At 49.2% G+C, this 25,000-nt stretch overlaps 2 protein-coding genes across 3 annotated transcripts in view; one reads left to right on the forward strand and one right to left on the reverse strand.

Annotated features, from left to right (window-relative positions):
- LOC125955587 (uncharacterized) overlaps positions 1-16,740 on the reverse strand; it is a 34,503-nt gene extending 17,763 nt beyond the window's left edge. The window contains exons 1-10 of the mRNA XM_049686725.1: positions 16,481-16,740; positions 11,949-12,798; positions 9,597-9,738; positions 6,445-6,709; positions 6,168-6,337; positions 5,894-6,068; positions 4,553-4,738; positions 3,730-3,885; positions 2,051-2,082; positions 259-774 (exon numbers count right to left, since the gene is read on the reverse strand). Coding sequence (XP_049542682.1) covers positions 259-774; positions 2,051-2,082; positions 3,730-3,885; positions 4,553-4,738; positions 5,894-6,068; positions 6,168-6,337; positions 6,445-6,709; positions 9,597-9,738; positions 11,949-12,425 — 2,119 coding nt within the window. The 5' untranslated portion in view covers positions 12,426-12,798; positions 16,481-16,740. The remainder of the gene's footprint in view (positions 1-258; positions 775-2,050; positions 2,083-3,729; positions 3,886-4,552; positions 4,739-5,893; positions 6,069-6,167; positions 6,338-6,444; positions 6,710-9,596; positions 9,739-11,948; positions 12,799-16,480) is intronic.
- A 1,166-nt stretch (positions 16,741-17,906) lies between these two features.
- LOC125957097 (uncharacterized) overlaps positions 17,907-25,000 on the forward strand; it is a 13,171-nt gene continuing 6,077 nt past the window's right edge. The window contains exons 1-2 of one of the 2 annotated variants that reach the window (XM_049689525.1): positions 17,907-18,012; positions 20,736-21,194. In XM_049689525.1, the coding sequence (XP_049545482.1) occupies positions 21,052-21,194 (143 nt within the window). In that variant the 5' untranslated portion in view covers positions 17,907-18,012; positions 20,736-21,051. Of the gene's footprint in view, positions 18,061-20,735; positions 21,195-25,000 lie in introns of both variants that reach the window. The other variant, XM_049689524.1, reaches the window with a different exon arrangement.

The following is a 25,000-nucleotide window of genomic DNA, read 5'->3' on the forward strand; positions in this document are numbered from 1 at the left end:
ACAGACCCCGTCAGCTCGCACACTCGCGCGCCGATGCGCTCGTGCGCTAATTGCACTCAATACGCACACGCACGAGCCGTACGCTGCTGTTTGGGGAGTAGTGGGATTAAATGCAGCATCCAAATCATTTAGCACCACACTCGCCACTCACTACGAAGCACCAGACAATTCGGCATCCGGTACGTCCCACCATTGAAACGTCACAGCGCCGCGTTTTCTCAATTTCCACCGCCACGTGATGGCGCCACGGATACTTACCCACCGAGTACCAACGGTGCGCCTCATTGATGTCGATCAACTCACAGAAGCCCGCATCCACCTGACCATTCTCGTCGGGGGCCAGTAGACAAAAGTGATGATACCCAAACAGGGACGTCCCGTACGCCAGTTGGCCACCCTGTGAAAGAGGAAATACGAAGCACGTGGACGAATCGTGCAGGGACGAATTGATCGGGACCGAGCGGCCAACCGAGCTGGAGTTGGAGTGCGTACCGAGTGGAGTAAGAATTCGTTCCCGGAAATCGACAGCACTGTACCACCGTGGCAGGGTGGTAGTGAGTACAGCAGATAGTACCGGTCGTCCGCCATCAGATCCTCCATTTGATGCGGTCCAGCACCGGTCGGATCCGAGATGTTGACCTGCAACTCGCTCACCAAGCATTGATCGATGGCGGTCGTACAGCACACATAGATACACTGACGCACTCGGCAAACACAACCCCGCCGAACGCCAGACTCGTCGTGGAAGTACTGTGAGGGACCATAGCGGATCCCCTCATGCTCGATCGCTCCATCGCCCGTGATGACGGTCCCGTTGCTGAGATCTATCGCTTCCAGCCCCGTGCACGGTTCCGCGGAACCACCGGCATTGACTCGGCTCGGTCCACCCCAAAGCCACAACACGCAACCAAGCCAGCACCACGACCACCACAACCAAGCGGGCGGCCGTCTTATCGTTGCGCGGTATCGATAAGCTGCGCATTGCACCATTCTGTCTGACGTATTTGTGACGGCGTCACGGGTAACTGCGTGAGAATCGTGCTGTACGCCTGTCCGATTTGCAATCTTTCCCCCAATCCGTTCGCTACGTTTCACTAGTGGCCCGGGTAGACTCCGAACCACATTGATCTCACACACACACACGCACTGGATGAACACGGATGCTCGATCTCAAACAAAAGAGTTAACCCAGGATGTCTACTATCACTCATCCATCCCGGCAGGCCGGATCCCTGGTTGATCCTAATCCTAATCCTAAGCGCGAGGTAACATCCGCGGCAGAACAATCCGCGACCAACGACGGCCAACCACACACTGACGGCTGGCAGGCGGTTGTATTGCTATTTTCAACACCTCGACACCCCGGGCCCATCCCCAACGTATCGTGCGCTCGAACGCAACTTAACTTTTCATAAACATCTCGCTCATCAGAGGTGGAAGAGGTGGTGGTGGTGGTGGTGGTGGGGCCGCGACACACTCACAGACACCCGCCCGTCACCCCGTTCTCTGTCGTCTGTGTCTTCGAGCGGGACCGCGCGCGTTGTCGGTGGTCGTGGTGGTCGCCCTCGTCCAGCTGTGGCGTGTGTATTGCCATTCCATTCCGAGGTACATTCTTATCATATTGCGCCACCCGTAACTGGCTGCTAGCGGGCGACTCGCGTCTGCGGTATCGTCCGTTTTGATGCTCCTCCACCGCAGAGCATAGTCCCTAGGGCACAACACGCCTCGCCCCCGAAGATAGCCTGCCCCCTGGGGAAGGAATGCTACGGGCTAAGGGTAATGATTCATTGGATGATGCGCCCTGGGTTGTGGTCGGTCCATGGCGAACTATTAACGTGCAAACAGGCAGCGGCAGCGGCTACATTATGTTTCCGGTGTCATCATCGAGCGAGAAAGCCACGGTTTGGCGTTCAGCTCGATGAGCTGGGTCGTTACAAACGTTACCGACTTTTAATTTGTAATCCAATTACCGGATCGGTAACGGAACAGCTTCATTTAGTGCCCCCCGGGAGTGGTGGTCCCGGTCATTGCGATCGGTCGGTCAGCTCACCCTTTCGCTCGCACGCCCCAAAGGCGCTCCATCTGTTTGTGTTACGGCGAACATAGTGTTTGATTTTTAGAATCAATAAACAATTGCTTGCCCGGCCAACAATCGGGCAAAAACCGATAGCCCCGCAACCAGTGAGCGTTTTAGGGCCCCGAGAGCTAGCAGATGACACGAGTACGAGAGTGTGTGTGGTTTGGTGTGCAGGGATACGCCACTTTGCCGCACGTTTCGCTGGTACTTTAGCCGTTTTATGCTCTGGTCAATAAACATGAAGGACTCGAACACCAGGGACAACGCTGGTAAAAGGGAGTGGTGCTTGGATTGACTTTGTGGTTGGTGACGGTTTCGGTTTCAACCTCATTACGGTTCGAATCGTGCTACTGCTGCGACGGAATGGTGAGAAAGCCAGTGAGCAAGTGAGCACAGGACACAGTGGAAGTTCTTTAGTTACGTGAGATTATTTAATTTGAAAACTTTTACAGCATTTCATCGTTTGTAGGTGTGTGTGTGTGTGTGTGTGTGTGTGTGTATGTGTGTGTGTGTGTGTGTGTGTGTGTGTTTTTACGAAGAGATAATACTAATAGAGGGGTCCGATAGGGACGCATGACAGTATAATAGGCTATTCCATCAATATTGTGCGTGTCTTGCTAAGATAATAACTGACATACGGTAATCTTTGTTGGTATCTCCTAAAGTTAAAAGCTTCCGCCTAGGTATACTGGCATTCAATGCGGGTATTCAACCATTGAGGCATCTCAATATTAGTGTCTGGTGAGCTGCAGACTATACCACACTACTGGTACTGTACTGTACTTTTGGAATTCTTTCTTGGGTTCAGTTTAAGCTTAATACATTCATATTAATTCATAAAACCTGACGATTTACCATGAGTTAGTTATCGACTGGCCTGACTGGACAGATAATTTGCAATCACTTTCCAAATCGTTCCCTCTGATTTGTTCTGCCTACACGCAATGCGTGCAATGCGCAATTCTTTCTACAAACCTGGAATGTACTCTTCGACGCGTTAGAGCCATTACTGCCAAAAGTGGTGTTCTAACGATTGGCTCCTTCTCTATAAGACTCTTCGCACACACACGCACTCTCCCACCTCTATTCGGGCAGGCTATACTACGGCAATTGCATCATTTAAATTTTAAGTAACAATAACATAATACACAAATGGTAGCTACCCTGATAGACAGGATGACACATCTAGATTGATACACAGGCACACGTACACCACGTACATCGGTGAACGACTACAGACTACAGAATGAAATCCGTCTTGAGGTAGGCTAATCAGCTCCGTATCCGCTTCTGGGCCGTACCCAAACAAATGGTAACGTTATTCTCGTCAACTTTGTACCGTACAGCATACAATACAATACTGATTCTTTGTGGTGCCTTTTGTGGTACCGTTTGTCATGCAGGGGCATCATCATAAACGTTAAACGGAGACTATGCAATGCTGTCTCCTTTGCTTCTCTGCGATCCAGTGGTTGCTAGGAGACCTCGCAGAACCTCGTTAGGTCGAAATCTTTGGCTGGAGACATCAAACTGCAGTGAAGTGGCCAGAGAACCCGCGGGCACCCAAGCCATCCAAGGTGTCCCCTCTGTGCGCTGAGGCTGAGATTTTGCTGGTTGGAGTTGAATCCTGGTTCGGCTGCACCGGCCATTACAGTCGACGCGACGGAACCGGTGCCAAGCTGGAGTTGTTTGCCAAGACTAATGGTTTCTCCGACTTGGAACTATTGAAGGAGGAGATCGTGGAGGCGGTTGTACGTGTGCTGCACGAAGACATCGCTTGCTCCTGCCGTACCTCTCGTATGCCGAACCTGTTTCATGAGCGTGAGAGTATAGTGGAATTAAATGTTAATTGCTTTGTTAAATCATTTAAAATTTTCTTATTAAACCTGGGAAACACCAAATGCTACCATTTTAGTCCAAACTAGGGAACAGGTGATCATTTAGAAACGTATGATTTTTGCAAGAACCTCGCCAATCGTCCTTTTGGTTTTAGAGAACTCAACACCATTGTTAGCCCAAAGCACCACACCAAACCAAAAACAACCTAAAAGGTCCGCCACACCACGATAAGCACGAGCCTAGTTTACCTCTTTGGATCTTTGGACTTCTTCACATTCATCACATCGCTAGGGGCGCCTCTCGGCACGGCCAATCACCATGGAGCAGCCCCATGAATGACCAATAACCGGGACCGGAAGGCGAAATGCAGCAGCTACAGCAACAGCAGCAACAGCAATAGTATCACAGAACAGCGACGAACGAGCGAGAACAGAACCAGCCTATCTGACACTCATGTGCTACTTTCACCCTTCCTGCCACGGCACGTGAACAGTGAAAGGGAACAGGAAGTACGGAGAGACAAACACAAACATTTACAGCAAACAAACAGACGACAACCACAGATAGCGTGAAAAGCAACATTAACATTGGCGGATTGAGCCAGCGCGAAGGGCACCGAATGTGGTGGACACTTACCGTCGGTAGATTAATCGTTTGATTTTCTGCTTCAGCACGAACAGGGCAAAGATGAGGAACCCTTGGATGCAGTTGCACACGTCCGAAACGTAGAATATCCACGCGTTGTTATCGACGACCCAGGAGATGATTTCCAGCGACCAGGTCACACCCATCACTATGAACAGGCGCAGGTACAGTCCGAAGCTGTGTTGGGTGTAAAAAGTGAAACCAGTGGGTTTGATTAGATAACGTACACGTGTAGGAGTGAAGGACGCTCGATTTTTTGGAGCTAGTAGCAAGCCAAGTTCGATGGCACCTTCAAATGGCTGTATGTGTTACGTTGCTACCACCAACGAGATAAGGTGATAAGGTGGTCAGGTAGGTTCATTAAAATGATATAAAGCAATCTACTGTAACGTGACCGCGACGATCCGGTTAGTCCTTCAGCTGGTCCGGTAGTTCCTTCAAGAACATATTTCATAAATCAAAACGGTTTCGATAACAAATACCGAACCATGGGTTAGCCCTAAACCTTTATCAAATTATTCTATTCTGCCCCATGAATCGCGGTTAATGCAGTAGGCGTTGCTAGCCTATTCGGACTGCTTCGGTACTTGGAAACGGGTGACTGTGACATTGAGTAGAGCTCTATCGTCAATCGTCTTAGTACTATTAAACCCACTCACTACCGTACCGTCACCCTGTTTATCTGAAGTGTTTCCAGGAACGAACGGAATACGTTCGCAAATAGCAACGGCACCATTCTGTGTAAAACATATTCAATAAAACGATTACTATTCCTCTGTCTACTCGGTGTTAGCTAAGGTTTCGTTAAATTGTTGCGTACGCAGATTTCACCTTCCTAGCGCCACATGTACTGCGAGCCACTTCGTCTTAAATTAACCGATGATGTGTTCCACATTGTTGCTAAACGGAAATTCATTGCTGGCCTGGTCATAAATAGGTTGACTGGATGACTGCAGAGATCTCAAATCACTAGCGTTTAGTGCAAATTAACTACAGCCAGATGTTACAAAAACCGAGTATTTCCTTTCTTCTCTGCTATAAACAACTTAAAGGGCTTCTTTTCGACTCTCTCTCTAGCGCTCCAATCAGGTTTAACCCGCTCTGTACCATGTGCCATCACAAAGGGATGAAGCACATTTTCGATATGTATTACTACTAAGCAAGGCAACTATTGACGAGATCGGTCCTCATATTTAACCTGTTTGGAGCTAGCTTCTATCGAACGTTACATGAAGGTCAGCATTACATGAAGCGCACATCGGAAAATGTGGTTCAGTCTAATAGCATCCGAGCGCAACAAATTCTCCCGTTCCCGTTCCAAACGTTCATTACCGATCGCGATCATTGTCCAGCTTGGTATGGCGTTTCGAGTCACCACGGCGTATCATGGACGTTTCGCACTGGATCTTAAAGATGCGTATGGCGGTCACGACGAAGAACAGCACATTCATAAACACCAAAATCAGCAGCGGCAGGTACAGGTAGATAAACTCGATCAGCTTGTTCTCTGGAAAAAGGGAACGAAAAAAGGAAAAGAAGGAGTCAGTTTACGGCACCCTTTGCTCGGTGACCACCTGGGTGGCCAATTTCTTGCCCCACTACCTACCGACATAGAGACACCGGGTAAGGCCAAACTGTGGACGCAGATAGACGGGCAGCAGCTCCGTGTGATCGGCCACGAGTGCGGCCGCTACCAGCAGGATCGGGCAACCCCACGCGTACAGCGAGTACAGTACGAACTTCTTCGTTTCCGTGCTGCGAACACCAGTCACGCCTCTGCGGGAAGTCGATGAGAGTGCAAGTTATTGTAGCAGTTAGCTCCAAAACGCAGCATTACTAGCAGCAGCAGCAGCAGCAGCAGCAGCAGCAGCAGCTTTACTTACTTGAACGTCCAGTAAATATCGAACGACATGACGTTGAGCCAAAAAAAGCTGACCATGAACGAGAAGTAGACGATATAGCCGGAGATGGCGCACGAAATACTCGAACCGGGGAACACCTTCAGCTGTACCAACGACAGCACCGTATAGCCAACGCTCAGTCCCAGCACGTAGCACATCAACGATTTACCGTGCATGTTGCGCAGCTCCGGGATGCAGGCATACACGAAGAATGTCATCAGCAGGAATGGCACCGAAATCAGCATGCCTGGAAGAAATGGGAGGAGGAGGAGGCAAGAAGAGATGTTAGAGGTGTTAATCAACAGGCAGACATTCAACATTGGCCATCGGCGTTAGCGATTATCGGTCGCTTCGGTTGTCCGGGAATCGAAAACTAGCGCCACCGAACCCACTGTGAGCAAATCGATATCATTCGACCAAATCCACCACCGGAATGGCCACCGACCGTTGATCGGTAAACACATTAGTGCGATTAATCGAGGGTCGTCCACCCGCTGGGACCATCTGGATGTGGCAGCGCCACCGAAAGCGAAAGGTCCCGCTCTTTCTCCCTGAACAGATTGCTCCCCCGTGCCCGGAACTGACGCCACTGTAGTAGCTGCAGGAGCCGGGCTTGTAGGCGTGACTCCCGGCGCTCGGAACTCTAATTAATTTCCAGTGACCATTGGTTCGGGAGTGTTTTTTTTTTGTTTTCTTCTCGGAAATCCTCCCACCCTACTTAGCAATTCAAATTTGGACACTAGCGCGACAGTTAACCATTCGTGTAAATACTGTTATCATGCGGATCGCCTGGTAGAAGGGCATAAACATAAATAGACCAGCGCAGTGCAGCAGGGGTTGACCGATCGACCGGACAGCACGGAGCCGAATGTAATTGGAGCCAAAACGTAATTCAATATCAAGCCCGGAACATTTTCGAGGGTCAACCATCCATGGCATGTTGTCTCATCTCTTTTTCCCGGCGAAAGTGCTTCAAATAGAGCCAGGCGTACGCTGGGGCTGCACACAAAGGGAATGGCCGTGCACTATCAATGATTTCACGCCATGTGACGGCACTACTAATCAGCGACAACCTCGTGCCGAGCCCATCAACAGCATATGGTCCCGGAAGAGCCGCCTGTCAACGATGCCGACAGCCAGCCAGCGACAACAGTCACGGTAGTCAGTCAACCGGCGGGTACCAACTGTTGGCACTGTCGGGCTGCCCTAAGATATGCTGACTGTCTGGTTATCGTTAGATCGTAGATTAACAGATAGTTACATGCAAATAAACATACAGCCCGATTTCGACGATCTGGTGTGCTAACGGGAACGGGGTTTACATTCGTTGTGGTTCACTTTCCACAACCTGATAGGAGCCCGATGAGCGATACTATTGATAAACTTATGCTCGATAGACGCGACATATTATACATATACAATACCTTCCAAATACCTTTGAATAAATAATTGCTAACAAATTGTTACGAATTGAGCTAAGTCCAGCACTGGACAATAAATTACGGGTTCGTAAGTCGTTTTTGGCATATTTGTCAAACAATCGATCATTGAACTGAAATCGATTGCTATAATCGATCGGAAAGATTTATGATCCACAGATGAAGGGTCCACCTGGCCGGTAGTCTGTGTTTACGCAGCCTACAAACCGACCGAGCATTTCGGACAGTTTATGATCTGATGAAAGTTCCAAACATATCACGTAGCGTCCCCCCGTGCTACACATGGATAGTGTGAAAATGCTGCGATATCAAATGACCGTCAGTCTGATGGTCACCAAAGAAGATGGTTTTCTTTCTCTTCCATTTTAAACATTTATTTATCTCCCCGTTTTCTGACAAATTCATTCGCGACAGCCCAACTTCCCCTGATGGTAGGTGAAACAGTTTTTCATCGCCTGTTCACAATCTGTCGTGCTGCGCGGACATGATTTGAATGGTTCAGCTCATGTTTTACGATGTTTACACTTCATCGTCGTACAATGTAAATGGTCTGGCCGAGTGATACACATGACACGTCCAGCAGACGCACATTTCCTATCTCAAATTCGCCTGACGGTAGGGGTGATCCAATACTGATATGATAAAGAAGACATCACCAACTGACTTGCGGAACAACGGGACAATTAAAGCCATTTAAGCGTAGCCATAACGATTTATTTCTGCGTTAAGGTTAAATATATTATGATCACTTCAAATCTACCGAGCCAGAACGGTTCCTTTCCGTTCTCGACTCAAGTGGTTCGACCGAGAATCGTTGTTTGGGAGTGCCGAAGAGAAATCGCAACAACAAAAAAACCCGGTTAGACTAAGCGAACACTTCTTCCGGCTTCAACCATCACCTGTTCTGCTGTGTCATAGGTTGCTTTGGGGCTATGTCATGTCAACGACGCTCCCACTTCTCGCGACGCAAAGTAAACTATCTTGACACACGCTCCAATCCCTCCATTTCACCCACAGGGCTGAGGCAAAAAAAATCTTCATTGTTCCCATCTCTCCTAGTGGCGCAGTCGGTGGGCGTTAGCCCTGGAATCGCATTGTCGAAGGTCGACGTCATGTATGGCGAACACGTGCGGTCGTCGAACGTAATATCGCGATCATCGTCATCCCTCCTAAAAAATCGGACAGTATGTTCTACGACGCGTTATGCATCGAGTGGTAGGTTTGTCTGCCTCATTGGACAACCGCTGATGAGTGAGATGAGTTCAGCATAGTGGATGATCATAAAACCGAAACACCAACAGACACAAACAAAACCAATTTGCTACCAATTACTGCGTTATTGTGTTTATGTACCCCACCCTGCCGGGACCTAATTGCTGTAGGATGTCATTAGGGCCCGTCGGCGGTCGCGACAACGATTTGTATTTGCCGCACTATTAAGCCCGTCTGTGCAAATCCGAATCATAGGGGATTTGGTTAACCGACGATCGCCGTCGTCTAGCTGTCCAGTCGTAAAATGGGTATTTATCCAACATTTATGGTTCCTTGGGCCGTTTCGTATCGTCGCTTATTGCAACAAGCAGACAAATATTCGTAAACGCATGGTCATGATCTAACGTCGCTCGTGTTTATGTTGTTTGGGGCAGATCTTCGCAATCTAATCTGTGCCAGAGCTACAGCGCATCGTATACTTACCGACTGGATACAGTTGATACCGGAACTCGGGATCGGCGACGAAGCAAACCAGACCGGAAACATAGGTCTCATTGTAGCGCGGTGCTAGACAGTACTGGTTCCGTGGTATCAGCATTCCCTCCTCAATGATAAGGCTACCATTCTGGGGAAGGTAAACAGGAGATCATGAATGTCATGTTATGCTTGGGAGCAGAACGGGATTATGCTAGCGATTAGTGTTGCGGGATGAAACGAATACATTCGGTGCGTTATTTGAAGATCATTCGAAGCATTATTTGTGAGACCATCTTGCGAGTGTATGCAGCAAGCGTATACAACACCTACAGCACGATAGAACTGCTGTGCTATTCAATGTCACTTTTGTTATTGTAGCACCAGCAGCATCACCAGTAGCAAGCAAACAATCGCTTTATTTTGCAAGCAGTTGACATAAATACCGCATAGATATTAGCATGGCATGGAAGCATTCCCACCATTTGTGGACGAAACGATGACACCGGCCACCGACTGCCGGCCGCGCACTTTTCGAACAATCGAGACAACGGTGCTAAGAAGTCGCCGTTTTACGTCATCTGCCCCATCGGCACCGTCTCAGCTCATCTCACTCCTCTTGAGCGTATAACGCATATTACTCATCGTACACGTCACGTTGACCCCCGGCGGCACGCGCGCAAAGCTCTTCGCGATCGCGAATCGAGTTCGGGGCGGGAATTTTGCTTTCGTATTTTGACATCTTCAAGGATTATGCCAAATCATCTACGATGGCACAAACATTTATCACTGAGAGTGGACCACGTGGATCACCAATCGACCGTAGCATGCACCACTTCCTCGCTTGTTTCATGAGAATATAAATTTGGGAAGTCAACTGAACAGAGATGCTTGGAACGGAGTAGATGGCGCCAATTAATTTATGGCCGAAGCAATCATTAATCATTAAGGAAACCGTTTGTTTGTTTGTTTTTTATGTGTTGCAACATGATCCCCGGTCGTATGATTGTGGGTAAATTCTAATGAAACTTATCGTACACCAACGACGGCACACAAAACCACTTATGCACCCATGGCATGGCCTCGAAGTGAGATAAATTAAGTGGTTGGATAAATAATCGAAGGTATCTTATCTCTTGTCTCGTCCACGTGAAGTGGCATATCTGGATTGGTGGCGGGTGAAATCACCCCACTGTCCGGTACATTACACTCTTGGCCAAACATAGTTTGCCTTGAACGGGTACGTTCGTCTGCGTACGCGTATGCTCAAACAAATGCTAATGCCGATTGCACGCATCCGATTGTGGAATTTGCATTCCCGTAATCGTGCACTTCAGTTCAGTTAGTAAACAATATAGGCAATCACACCGGTCAACGGAGGTGGTAGGTCGAGTGCTCGAACTCATTCCCGACCGGGCCAATCCAGTGTGCGGATGCACAGATTGGCTTATCAAGGATGCCTCTGTCATAAAGGCAATTCCCTGCTAAAGACCTTCACATGGGTTATCTTGAAACAGATTGAAAAAATGCCACAAACACAAGTGGGACGGTTTTACAATATTCTGTGGTGAGGGAGAATATGGTCGGCTGTGAAAAAGGCAATTAAAATCCGTGCCGGAAGACACTCTTCACCCTGACACCTTGCTACTCTCTCGCGACCTTATGTGAATTACTGGAAGAAGGAGGAAAAGATGAAGTCCTGTCATTCTTCGTGAAGTGTTTCTTGATCGACGATGCTTAGCGAAGGAGGAGTAAGGCATCACATCGCATCAAACCGATTCCAAATGATCTTATGATGGACCCTCAGCGGGGCTTTCGGGGGGCCTCATTCATCATTCGCATACTGCGATGACGTCTTACAACGGCAAGCTATCAAATCCGAACAAGTGGCATTGACGGTTCAAGCCTTCCCACTTGCCAAACAAAACTCCGTTGCGTTAGCAACGATACATGCCTCGTACAAAAGGCACACAATTCATTTTACGCCACCACAAACAGAAACGGCATGAAATGTCATTAACGAGGCACGAGCAGCGTTAAGGAATTCGCTAAAAGTTTTATCTGAAATTTCGAATACTCTGCCGGACACTTGACCTTCTCGAAATCGAACACAAGCCTCGCACTGTTCGCTGTTCTAAACCAACACCAAAACAGCATGACATTAGGATTAGTCTCCTAAACGAAAGGTCGAAAATGCAGGACGATCGAATCCCAAAACCAGAAAGTGCTATACGAATGAATGCTGTGCTGTAGAAGTGAGGGAGGATGGTTCAATGTTCGATTGACACTAAAAAGTCAATAACGAGCGATAACGGGTCACCTTCCTTCGGCACCGCTGTCCACCCGCTGCTGTCCACTTACCCTTGCAATCGTCCACTCATCGTGCGGACTATCCTGTGGCAACAGCTCGTACACCTGGGCACAGGGCTTACCGTGCAGAAACCCATACGATGGGCTCTCGCGCAGATCAATCATCTCCCGGCTCGCGTTCACGCTCACGTTGGCCCGGATCGGGAACACCATGTCCGCCTTCGTGCAACCGATGGCCAGATGCTCATTATCGCGGCAGCACAACCGTACGCAGATCCGCACCGCGCACAGACACCCGCGGATGTACGGTGGAACGTACTTACGCGTCGCAAAGTCCTCATAATCGTAGTCGATCTCGCGATAGTAGGTCGGACTGTACACGATACCATTGTGGTTGACGCTACCGTTCGCTAGCCGCAACCCATCGGTAATGTTGACCGAATCGATAAAATCACACGGCAAACTGTTGCACGCACTGTACCGCACACCGAACAGCACCAGCAGCGAGACGAAGATCCGGCCACCCATTCTTACGACCGCCACACGAAAGACGCGTTTCCCTTTTCACAGCACAAGAACACACAATGGAGCACTGACCAGCACTAGAACGCCGGCAACAGCAGCAGTTTTCAGCAGTAGCTCAACACTAGACGATCCCCCGGCGACGATAGCTACCGTCGGACTGCTGCCACGGCGAGACACATTTTGGCACCTTGGGCTTCGAAACGGAACCGAATGTCAACAAATTATCGGCCGGCGACCAGACACGGGCGCTACGCTAACCCGAAACCAGTTCTTCGGAATTTTCGGTCGAAGATGTTCGGGAAAATCGTTATTCTTGCGCCCACGATACACGGTTGGGACTTGCCCACCGTCCGCTAACTGGTTTGCGCCGGTTATCCTGGAACGAGCAGTAAGAGAAATGGGACCGTGATCAGACGAGACAGAATTTACAATACCTCCGCGCTGGAACCGGCTGAAACCGTGACACACACACAAACACACGCACGCACGTTTTCTGCCTGGCACCGCAACTCCTGCACCGTTCGTGTGGCATGATTTATGGAGCCAGCAAGGAGTGTCCGGAAGGCTATAATTGAAATATGTTCCAAACGGTCCAGTGGGAAATGTCACGATAGAACGCTCGTACGAGCAGGTCATCGTGCTTAGCGCGAACCTCCTCGAACCCACTGCGCAACACGCCAAAAGTCCTTTAATAATCCTTAATTGGTTGCCAACGAAGCTGGCCTGCGGACGTGGACATCAAAAAGTCGTCAAATGGTGTAGCAAGCGCGCCATTAGAAGCGAGCCATTCTTTCAGCTAACAATGCTGCTAATGAATACGACCTACTATAGCCATTCGGCACCAGAAACGTCAGCAGTTGGGACGATTGATTAGCTGTCTGGTAGCAACAGCATCCCAACATCAGCGCATCTTGCGGAGACCATTGGATCGCTGCGTGGATTGGCGTTAAACTGATGCGATGCCAAAGCAGTGTCCTTGAATGGTTGTGGTGTGTGATTGTTCTTTCTAGATAACGATGGCTCACTCTGACCAACCGCACAGCATCATACCGGATATGTTGTATCTTTCGGCGAACAGCAGCTCGCTTCCGGCACAACAGACCACCACTACTGTTGCTACCATCCGGCGGCGTTGCATCTCTCTCTCTCAGGTCGGTCGCCAACCACGCAAACCCCGATGACGAAGTGCAGCTGGGGAGATGATTACACCGACACCGCCCAGACCCGGACCGGTGGCCAACGATGAAGACATCATAATGACCGATCTCCGTGGTGTGTATCATGGTGGCCATTCGGGGAAGAGCTTAACACTTGGGTCAAACAAACAATGCCGATCTGTGAATGGATCGATCGCAGATGGTGATCTCGCTCTCCTTCTCGACTGTTGCAACTTTCGTTGAACAAGTGTTCCGCCAAACCCTTCTCCTAACGATTAAACACACACACACACGCACACGCGGGTACATGCGCTCTGCTCTGCACACTGCTGATTGTATGTTTATGTTAAATTCGAGCCCTTTAACGGTTGACCGCTGGTTAGGAGGAGACGAGGAACGATAGTGGCAGATGAATGGTACCGCACTGACTGACAGCGCGGGGTACAGAAGGAGAAGGAGGCACGGTTCATGACCTTTCATGCTTATGTAGAATTACGCTTTTCGTGGATATCAATGATTTGTTCGGGGAGGAAAGGAGCAACCTGTGCGCTAGCATCAACAGGTTAGCAGTGACACAATTAATTGATCAAAGGGGAATCAAATTCAATCAAGAAGCTGGAGAAAAGAATCTGCGGAAACCCCCATAAAAGCCGTTGTACCGTGGCTATTTTGCCAGATGACAGTAAACAACCTGGTTGGTAATAAAAGACACGATTTATTAACAATCGTGAGTTATAACCGGTCTGGACCAGCAGCAGCAGCAGCAGAAGTGTTCTAGCCCTATTGGAAATTACCCAACTCGTTGTTGCACAGTGCAAAGGCTTCGTGCAAAACCATTTCTAGATTTAATCGCTCATAGCACGATTCACGATGACATGATTCATGCCATCGCCAAGCAAAGGTTAAGCATTTCGCTCTTATCGCGTTTATTGACACTGGCGCCAAATTCAAAGGTTATCGGCCGACGTATGATTCGGCGAATTGCAATTTGCGGATCTCAAATTTCCTACTAATCAGGCATCGTTAAACAACCTTTTTTTGAAGCAGCCTTACGATTTCAAGGTCCCCATGGCCAAGGCGATGTATAGTAAGACTTTGCTTCCGGTTCGACAGTTAGTCGGTGCGTAGCGTGTCTAGGGGGGCTTTCAAAGAGGGCGACACCAATATTACTCTCGTGGTACATTTTGGAGGGGTTCCTTTACAAAAATTCTTTAGTATACTTATGCTAGAAAAGTGACCGAGACTAGACTGTATGCATTCACCGCGTTTACGTAAAGGTAAACAGCAATAAAGCTAACAGAAGCAATTCGAGCCAAGTTCCGGTGTTATTATCAATGCACCCAACGAAATCTTTCAAACGCAAGATAAGGTTAGCTACGTGACCGATCGAGCATACACCATCGGCCACTGAAGTAGTATTTCTCTTAATCCAATACGTTTGTTATGCTATCGAAAACACTGAACCACACCGAAGACCGGTTTGACCGCTAGTTGGACACGAGTGTTACTGTTACCAAGATGCCATTCCGATTTTACTCACACAGCTCAAGTTTCGTTGTTTAAAAAAAAATTAAAAATATGCAAAATCACTACTTCTGAAAACACACATTCGTGTAGGTTGCTGTCTCATTAATCTAAACCGAATATTATTGCTTTAGACAGATTTATCAACGACCTACATGGGTGGCAGTGGCCAATGAATCAATCCCGCAAACAAATTACGCGTCTTTGTACCGTTACAATCACCAACACGAAATTTCGTCCCCTAAACTCACGGAACTAAACTTGAAGGAATGATAATTATACCGTTCATCTTTTGCACGCCGGGGTGAATGATTCGATCTGGCCTTGTCGCTGTTATAAAAAGCTGGACGTGGAGTTCCTTTCACTTGATCAGGTTTCTCATCTTGCATCAGCTTCCAAAAAGCAATCTACTGTTTTATGACTTTAACAAACCACATTTGTTAACCACACTAAGAATTGTTGCGGAACACAGAAGTGATCGACATGGATTAAGGTTTGTTGATGGTCCAGTAAGTAAAGATTAAGAACCTCACCAACCGGTTGTCGACATCAAACATCCATCCAGTCCAAGGCGTCTCCGTCACCGGACGTTTCTCAGCGTGTTTGACACGATGATAAACCGAACCATATCTTATCACGCTTCCCCCTTGCTCGTCGTCGTCGGGCGTCAGCATTTCTCAAACAAACATTTTCGACCCTCTCCTCATTCAGAACCGCATCCGGTAGGAAGAGATTGTTTCCCAACACAAAATATAGCGACCGCAACCAAATCCAGCCCATCAGCAGCAGCAGCAGCATTGGAAAGAACCAGAAAACACCATCCGTCAACCACCTCCGCAGATTTGATGGTCGCGATGGCGACACCCATCTGGGCACGGCTGTGTTTTCTCTTGCAAATCTCTTAACCCAGATAAACGGAATGACCTACCTTTAGCCGAAGCGTGTCCGGTTTTAGGCGTCGCTATGGGACCTGTCAACCCAAAACCCATCGCGATGCAATGGTGAAAGGAACCCGCCAGTTTAAAAAAAACCCGCTCCAGCAAGTGACAATAAAACCCCAGACGACGCTCGTTGGCGCGCAAAGCGAGTCCCCGATAGTCGCTAACCGGGAGAGGACCCTTACACAACACACATCGTGCCGACTTCGTGCTGGATCTTCCAGATCCGAGCCGAGAGTCCTGGAAATTCCGGCTCCAGTTCCGTCTTCAAATGACCTTCCCACGTGCCTTCCGTAGTTCGTTCGTTCGCTCGCTAAACTTGAAATTGACACAAACACACGAACGAGCACGTTATGATCTCTAACACCAACAATTCGCATCCTCCAGAGCCCAGCTGTGTAGCTGCTGCACTAGGTAAGCGGGTTCCAGCCAAACCTACCACACACATTACCGGCCACGAAACACGCGAAACAGGTTTTTGCTCGGTCGACCGGTCGCGGTACGTAACGAACACAAATCCGAAGCGAACCAAAACAACACAATATCTTTTGCACTAATCAAGCGTCGCGCTGACCACGGACCAAGTTGTCAATCGCATCGGTCGCGATATGAACCGTTGCCCGCCGATCGTCTAAAGAATCGGAGCGTAGCTACGCTCAGAGGCACACTATGCGCGCACCAGAGCACTCTACGCTGGCCGAGGTTTCGATGCGAACTGAGCCCATCGAGCCCCGATCGGTGTCTATTTCAATCGATGGGGACAACCCCACGACGGACGGGCGCAGTACGCAACTGCTCCTTCTGACCGACGCCGCCGATGCTACTGCTGCTGCCGTTGCTATTGCTGCTTAGGGCGCCGATTCGCGTGTATGTATGCGTTTGCTGATATGGGTATTTGATCTGATCAACGGAACCCCTCTTCCCCCAGTGGCTTTTAGTCGTGCCGATTAGTGAGCCGGCGTTGCCATGGTTCTCCGGTAATTACCGCGGTAAAGGTACTTCATGCTAGCTTAACAGCTTCGGTACAGCTTCACGATCTTCATCAATGGGACTGGCCCGGCCGGGCATTCCCGGAAAACGGATCTGGAATTTGGATTACATAATTTAGTCGCATGAATGTTCTTTCAAAGGTAAGCGTATTGTAAACACCGTTTTCGGAATTTATAGTTAACTCGAATAATGGCCTTACGATCTTAAGGGCTATATTCTTATGAATGGACCATACCGTGTATATTTTTAACTTGCGTTAAAACTAGGCGCACTCAACAAAGGAGATAAAATTACGCATCGGCTAACATAGAGCATAAATTGCAGGTTCTATTTACTGCCAGTAATTATCGTAAACAGCAAGAGTTTTGGCTACACGCGTTCAGTAAAAAGTTCGTTGTTCTTATCATACAATTTACTTTCCTGCTGTTAATAATTATTAAGAAGAGTTTCAACACCAGCATAAAGAAAAACATTCTAAAGAGCATAGAATTTTGTCACTTGGCTAACAAAAACAACACTATTGAGTCCGAAGTTCGTCAAATTTGCTCTATATTGATGATTTGAGTGCTTTCTGATATACAACATGAGAAACCTAAGAAGAAATTGAAAAAAAGATATATATCAACGTGCGCTAACGTCCGCTAACCACGTGCTGATATAAAAAACCGTTGGTGGAATTTGATTTGAATTTCCACGTTTGATGCAAGTAGATTTCCCGCATGCAACACCAAACCAATTTCGCCCTCTATCTCGCTCTCTCGTTCTTTGGTGAGCGGAATAAGCGGTTCTCTCTGCGTCAGTTTTCCATCTCCAGGAAAATGCGCTGCGCTCCAGAGAGCGCTCGCAGAAAACAACGGCGGCGACAGTCAGTTTTCCCTCGGTCGTACGACGGTCGCTTTGCCGTCGCCGCCACCGCATCCAAACAACAGAAAACGCTGCACCCCCAACTTTTGGGTCATTAAACTATCGTAGCGCAAGCAAGTGGGTGGGTTTGTGTTTGTGTGTCTCTTTCGCTTGGCTGCATGTGGTGTAAGTTGTGCGTTTGTGGCTCGAACGAGTGAAACCAATAGAGGGAATCCTCGGTGTGAAAAAACCTTCGGCACGAGAGAAGTCACTGTGGAACGCCAAATGGCGATAAAGAAAAGCCCTCCACCTCCTTGAGGCTGTGACGTTCAAGAGAGGGTGTGTGTGTATGTGTGTGTGTGTTGGTGAATGAAGCGTGTACGAGCGTGCGCCCCGACATTTACGGAGCATTAGATATTGCGTGAAAAAGGAGTACCGACGACAGAAGGATCTATCTGCTATGCTATCATCATCAGCATCATCATCATCATCACGATGTATTGGCTTCCCGTTTCTTTGTGCTGCGAAGCTCCGGTTCACTTGATGTCCTAGAACTCAACATCCCTAGACCCTGGCAGAATGGTCCATGGCGGCTGCATTCGAATCTCCATCGTCTCGCTTTATATCGCCAACGCCTGATGATGGTGTGTTGTGTTGCTAAATATTCTGCCTCGTTAATGATGAGCGGGCATTAAAAATAAAAAAAAAACAGAATGCCTGCTGCTGATGTATCTGACACATCTTGCGCAAGGAGTGCATTCCCCAGGCGCCAACCAGAGACGGCGTCGTCTGAAACATGATTTTAAATCATCACCGATGTGCCAATGCTGTCAGCACGAAAAGCGGGTCATCTCGGCTATTCTAGACGCCAGGAGAGAGAGAGAGAAACGGGCACAACAGGCATTATGTTCTGTATGATTACATTGTTGAATTCCTCCAGTACCTTCGGCAACGTTTGCCCACCTTGGTTGGCAGTCGTGTTCAATTTCAAACTTGACCATTGCGGTCCCAGTTCTGATGTTCTGTCCATCAAACCGCCCTCGGTGCGGTATTGTCCTCGTACAGGCTGTGTACGTCTGTTGTTATCAGTGACGGGATTTCGGCAGGAACATGACTTATGCTGCCAAACAAACAAACGCGACCCATAACGCTGTACCGGAACGAAAGTTTGTAGCAAAACATCGCTCCGGGAGCCAGGTGTTTGGACCGCGTGCGCAGCTGCCCTTTTCGGGGAATTTACACCGTCGATACAGCAGGAGCGTTCGCCGTGATTGAGTAACGCCGCCAAAGCTTATCATTCGCGATGTCGAACTATTTTTATCCTAAAGTGTAATGTATGGCAGACAAAGCGACATGGTGGCGCTCATTGCAAACCGGGTTGCAAACCGGCTTGTCTCGTCCTGTTTGCATGGATATAGGATTACGATTTTCGCGATAATGCTGATCCGGCATAGGCAGACACGCTGGAGCCTGGGGCGGTATAAGGTCGTTTTTGGGCGATTTCGCGCGCCTTCCAGCGGGAAATCTCGGAGATTTCAAGCAGTCGAGCAGTTGAAAAGTCGAGCTCACCCCTTAGTGTGCGTGTGGGTTGATCTCCGCTCTGTTCTGTTCTCTCTCTCTCTGCTCAAAAAGAGATATTCTGCAGCTTCGGCGGCGAATGCGTAAGCTAGCATAGATGAAGGAGCATAAGCTAACCTGCTTCTCATACCAAACAGTACCTCAGGCAAACAAACAAAGCGACAGATAAGACAATTCTGTTTTTCAAAAACATGTTAAGATACTTTGCGTTGAAACTTTCTCCCTGAAACTTCCCTCACCGTCGGTAGCGTCGTGCGTAAGTTAAAAGGAAAAAAATCTTCCTGCGTGTGTGTTTGTGTTGTGCGTGTTTACGGCTGTATTGGTAGGTGCGATATGCTATGCTTTGTCGGCGGAGGGAAGACCAGCATAAGAGAGCATAAAAACGCATCTGCCTTACCATCTTCCCGAATGAACCACCCTCCGCATACTCTGCGTCCCGTCATCCCCAGGCACATTCCTTCGTGGCTTTATGCCGTCAATCCTCATCCCCCGCACGCACGGAGCAAACAAAACCATCGCCGAGCATCGCGCATCACTGGCTATACTCTCGCGGCTCATCTTACGCATCATCGTCAGCAGCTCCGGTAGCAGCAGCAGCAGCAGAAACAGCACCAGCTGCATTACGTGGTGAACCAGCTACAGGAGCAGCAGCATCTTAAGTGGGTGAAAGAGGCAAAATTTAGGTGTGTTTCTGTGCGTGTGCATGTGTGTCTGGTCGATTTATGCTTTCTCGAGTGCCGCTACCCTCGGTTCGATTGCGTTCGCTGCTGGTTGCAGCAACTCGATCTCGGGGCCAGATCTGGCGACGATTGCTCTAACAAGACCAGGGCTCTGGTCTGGCAGTTTAAAGCATTTCCCGTGTTCTGTACGCACTGTGTGACTTCCTTCGATTGATCGACCAATCGATGCGTGTGCGTGTGTGTGTGTGTGTGGCTGTTGTGTGTTTGTTCAGAGCGCGAGCTGCATAGTGACCCGAAGAAAGATAATTAACGGTACGCAGCATAAGCATCGGTGTATCGGTTGTGGATTGATGCCACGCAGATGCATCTGCTTTGTGCTATTGTGAGAATGTAAAATGTCTCAAAGAGTGTCAAAGAGCAACAACTGAAGTATAAAACAGTGAAACAATAGTAGTGTTCAGCGCATTTGTGTCCCATCAGGCGTAGCCCCTCTGTTGGTTCTTCGGTGCTCTCTTACCACCCACGGTTGCCATATCGGTGCCGAGCATAAATTTTAATCGACCTCCACAAAACCACTAAAGTGTGTATTTATTTTACTTCTAGCATAAATATAAAAGCAAAACCAAAAACAAAAACCTAACGCCGGAATAAAGTGATTCCAGCAATTACTGCTCCCACTACCGACGTCCGCGGTACCGCGGTACCGATTCCAATATACGATCCAATTAGCCTGGCCACGCTGGGCTTCCTCCTCATCTCGCTCCAGTGACGGTGTGACGAGGGGAGAGGAGGCGTGTGTGTGTGTGTGTGTGTGCCTCCGCACGCAGAGCGGGCATAGTGCGTGCAGCAGCGAGCGAGCGAGCGAGTAGTGGGCCATCGGCGCGTCCACCCTGTACCCTCTCACGGTGGTGGCCAAATTATGTTAAGAGTGATTTACATCCTTACGATTGCCGGTTGTTTACACACACCAGTGACTTTCGGCCGCGAACAGTACCAGCAGCAGCACCAGCAACAGCAACAGCAACAACACTATGGTTCGGCAGCAGAACCATCCACCAATGGGTAAGTTGGGGAGGTCGCACTCGCTGGTGTTACCGAGCACCAGGGTTGGCTCGGTATTTTATGGACCGCTAGGCATAAGTTTAAACACTCCATAACTCCACCGGAGCCGTGCTTCAGGATAGGCGCTGTAACAGGATACAGGCGAGGAGTTTGGGGCTAGGGATTTACCAAACCCGGATAAGCTACGGCGGACGACGGTTCGACGTGAGCGGACTCCGATCGTCCGATGGCGTGGTCACCGTAGGGGAGTGGGAGAAGATGGGCTTCCCTTTCTGCTGGACGCAGATTAGTTTTATGGGGCTCCTTCGGGGCCACCACGGGACCATTTTAATGTTTATTCCGCTCACGAACTTTTCACGAAACCTCATGGTAAACGACCTGACCGACCTCCGAATTGGAGCTGACCGACCACCCCCAAATCATCATTATGATCCCGGTCAACGGGCGGGGAGGGTCGGGGTGCTGGTGCTAAGCCTCGGAAAAAGCGAAACGAAAACATCGGAAAAGCATAACAGAAAAGCATTAAAATCATTCCCTGTCCTTGTCGGTCAAAAAACCCCGTATATTGGCAGGCGGCCGAAGTCTATTGATCGCTGGTTACGGCCAGGTTGGCCGACATTCCTTCCTAACCCAATGACCTGCAGACAGCGGGAGCGATGGCGAAACGAATGGCTGGCTACCAAACCAACCAACCAACCAACCAACCAACCACCAACGCACCATCACCGCTACGGTCTATCCGTCGAGGGCCCGAGGAAGCCAAAGAATCCTTCGGCCACATTTGGTCTGCTCGAAGAAGCGTAACATCCGTATATTGGCACAAATCCAATTCCGGACGATATCGCGACGAGGGTATTAAACATGCCTGGCCTACCGGCCCAGACATGCGGACGCAAACATTCCACAGGATCTGGACCACCAGGATCCGGTTGCGAGAGAGCGTTAACGTTCCGGTCGCCCGCCCCGCACCCCGCACCCGACCATCGGTCCAGTCCTGATAATTTATGGGGCCACGATTTGGTATGTAGATGAGGAGTATCTTCCGAATTCTCGAGCTCTAGCAATAACAACACCAGCAGCGGAAGTGATAGCGGTAAAAAAAAGGGACAAAATGGTTCTCCAGAAAACGACTCCACCAACCGGAACAATTCCAGTTCCATGTCCCTTCCCCTCCCGGCGTTAGGCGTGGGGAATTGAAAATTAACTTCCGAGCAAAAAGGAAACCGACCAAACCACCGGCCGATTCCGTGCGGAATCGGATAAATGTTTTTAATAAATGCAAATATTTGTCGCACTCCCGGGTGACGTTCCCGGTAGCAGCAGCAGCAGCAGCACACGCCCTGATAAACCCTTTCACTTCCACTGCTCCGACCGGATCCACATTGGCCGCATGCCTAATCTCTGGGACGGACGGAAGAATCTGACCCCAATTCTCTGATCCGACCGGAAGATGCTGACGGTCCGGATGGTGTGCGTAGGACGACGGCGGCAGCGGCGGTGGTGGTGGCGGTGGCGGTGGAACATTCATAATCCTTGTTTATGTTTCGTTGATGCTGCCCTGGCCGCCCGGCTGCCCTGTGCCACACACCACAGTACAGTGGATGGCTTTTATGGAGCCTCATCACAAATAGAGCAGACAAGATTAAGCCATTAGTGGTGGATGGGCGGACGGCCTCTAGTCTTGTGTGGTGGTGCCCCCGGGTTGGAATGGAACCGGCCGGTTGCGGCCGAAATTCCAGGACTGTATGATTGGATGATGAAAATTGATTTGTATTTCCGACGTACCGGACCCACCCGGCATATGGGGTAGTCCTTTCGGGATCGTGCCAGGATCCTGCCAGGGGCTTCACCCATCCGACGTGTTCCAGGTGCGAATGAATTATTAATATTCGCAATCATTTCGGTGACGGCTGCTGCTGGGGCTACATGTTTGATGAACGCAAAAACTGATTTGATGCGATTTATTAAATGTACCGTATGTTGCGGTTCCTTGGGGAGAGCTCATCACGTAATCAGAGGGGCTAACGGTTGATGAAGCAGCAAATGGCATGTTCCGGTTTGATTTGATCACCGATCTGTTCTATGGTTAGAATCGTATGCATAAGAATATGGGACAGCATTTCTGGATTCGGGATAGGAACGTCTATACTTTACATACTTTTTGTTAAATCGTTAAACGAAGGTTGAAGCTTTAGCGCAAAGAAAGTGTTTCATGCCTTTGACAATCTCAGTAGACTTAGGTGTGGAAACGAATTGAATCTAGTAGCCAAAATACCGCAATCTATGAAGTTTATACCAAATGCAATACGACCATCCCTATCCTATATTAAGCTTCGAGTTGAACCCATCAAATCGTCTGCATCAATTTACGAGCGGCTCCAGCTTCAATCTCGGATTGTTGGATTGTCATTTTATTTTTTGATGAACCAACCGCAAAAGCAACACTCCATCTCGCATCCATCTGACACCATTTTCATCCTGCAAGTCCATTGTCGGTGTGCTGTGTTGAGGTTGGAACACAAACACTTACCCGGACACCGGAACCAACAGCTCCACCCAGCACGACATAACAGCATCGGCCCCACAACTACTTCTAGCAGCGCCAGCGACTGTCTCGAGACTTCTCTCGAAGCTCGAACTGCCTAGAATCGTGCTGGATAATTAATGCGATAGCAACGGCGGTGAGCGGTGAGGTAATTTTGCATCAGTTCCTCACCATCTGCCGGCCACGGAAGTCATACAACGCTGGTGTGCGCAACGGGGAGGACCAAGCACACATCGCCTGGTCGCCTGTTCCGGAGTGTATTTCATTCCATTTTACGATCAGCCCCACCTCCCGCGCGAATCACCGCCACTATGAGCGCCATCCGACGATTCTCACGCCTCGAGAAAGACCGCGAGACACCCGCCGGTGGCAGTTGTCGGCTGTCGTAGACCGGAATTCCGAGTCCCCGGTGTCTATGGAGCGGGGAGCTGTTTGGAGAATGCTTGCCAGAACGGTTGCGACGAATGCAGATCGGATCGGTGGCATGTGAGATTGATTGTTCCGTGGAGCTTACCGGACAGGCGACGAAACACAGGCAAACACGGTCGGCCATTAATCGGCCCTGGTCGAGTGTTATGGTCCTTGTGCTGGTCCTTGCTACTCCATCCCGCTGAACTATGCTGGAAGGAAGACCAGAAGCAGTAGAAAGCAATAAAGCTTCTATTCCACTCAACTGGCCGCCGTTCAGTGCGGTCCATCCATGTTCTCCATTCGTAAAACATTAATCTCATTTACTCGGGCCACTTCGTCCTGAAGGAGTATCGGTACACTCCTGATCTTATTAAATCTGCATCTGCTTGCCGAGACTTTGGACTTTGGATGCTTTTTGCCGCATTAATCCATGGTTCTTCTTTAACTTTCAACTTAAGAAGTGCAACACAAAAAAACACTAGTAAACCTGAACCGGTACATTTTTTTCAACGAATTCTGTTTACAGCATGGTGACAACAGTGCTGAGCTCCCGGATCAGAAGGTCACGCCTGCCGCCGGTCTGACATAAAGACATCCTCTGTTCGCTGATTCATGAAACGAACCGTGCGGCCGGTGAGCATGACATGATTGACAAAGAAAACTTTTCTCCACAAGGAGGCCCTGCCCTACGTAACGCCCACCGTCGGCCAACATCGTAACGTCGCGATGAAACTTAAAACCCGATTGGAAGTTAATTTCGCTTCCTTTCCACGCGCACGCGGTCGCCAGCCTGTCGACATACCCGCGTCTCTGTTTGCATACGTCCCTTGGGTTGGCTTCTTTTTCTCTT

The sequence above is a fragment of the Anopheles darlingi genome, chromosome 3, assembly GCF_943734745.1.
Source record: "Anopheles darlingi chromosome 3, idAnoDarlMG_H_01, whole genome shotgun sequence".
NCBI lineage: Eukaryota > Metazoa > Arthropoda > Insecta > Diptera > Culicidae > Anopheles > Anopheles darlingi.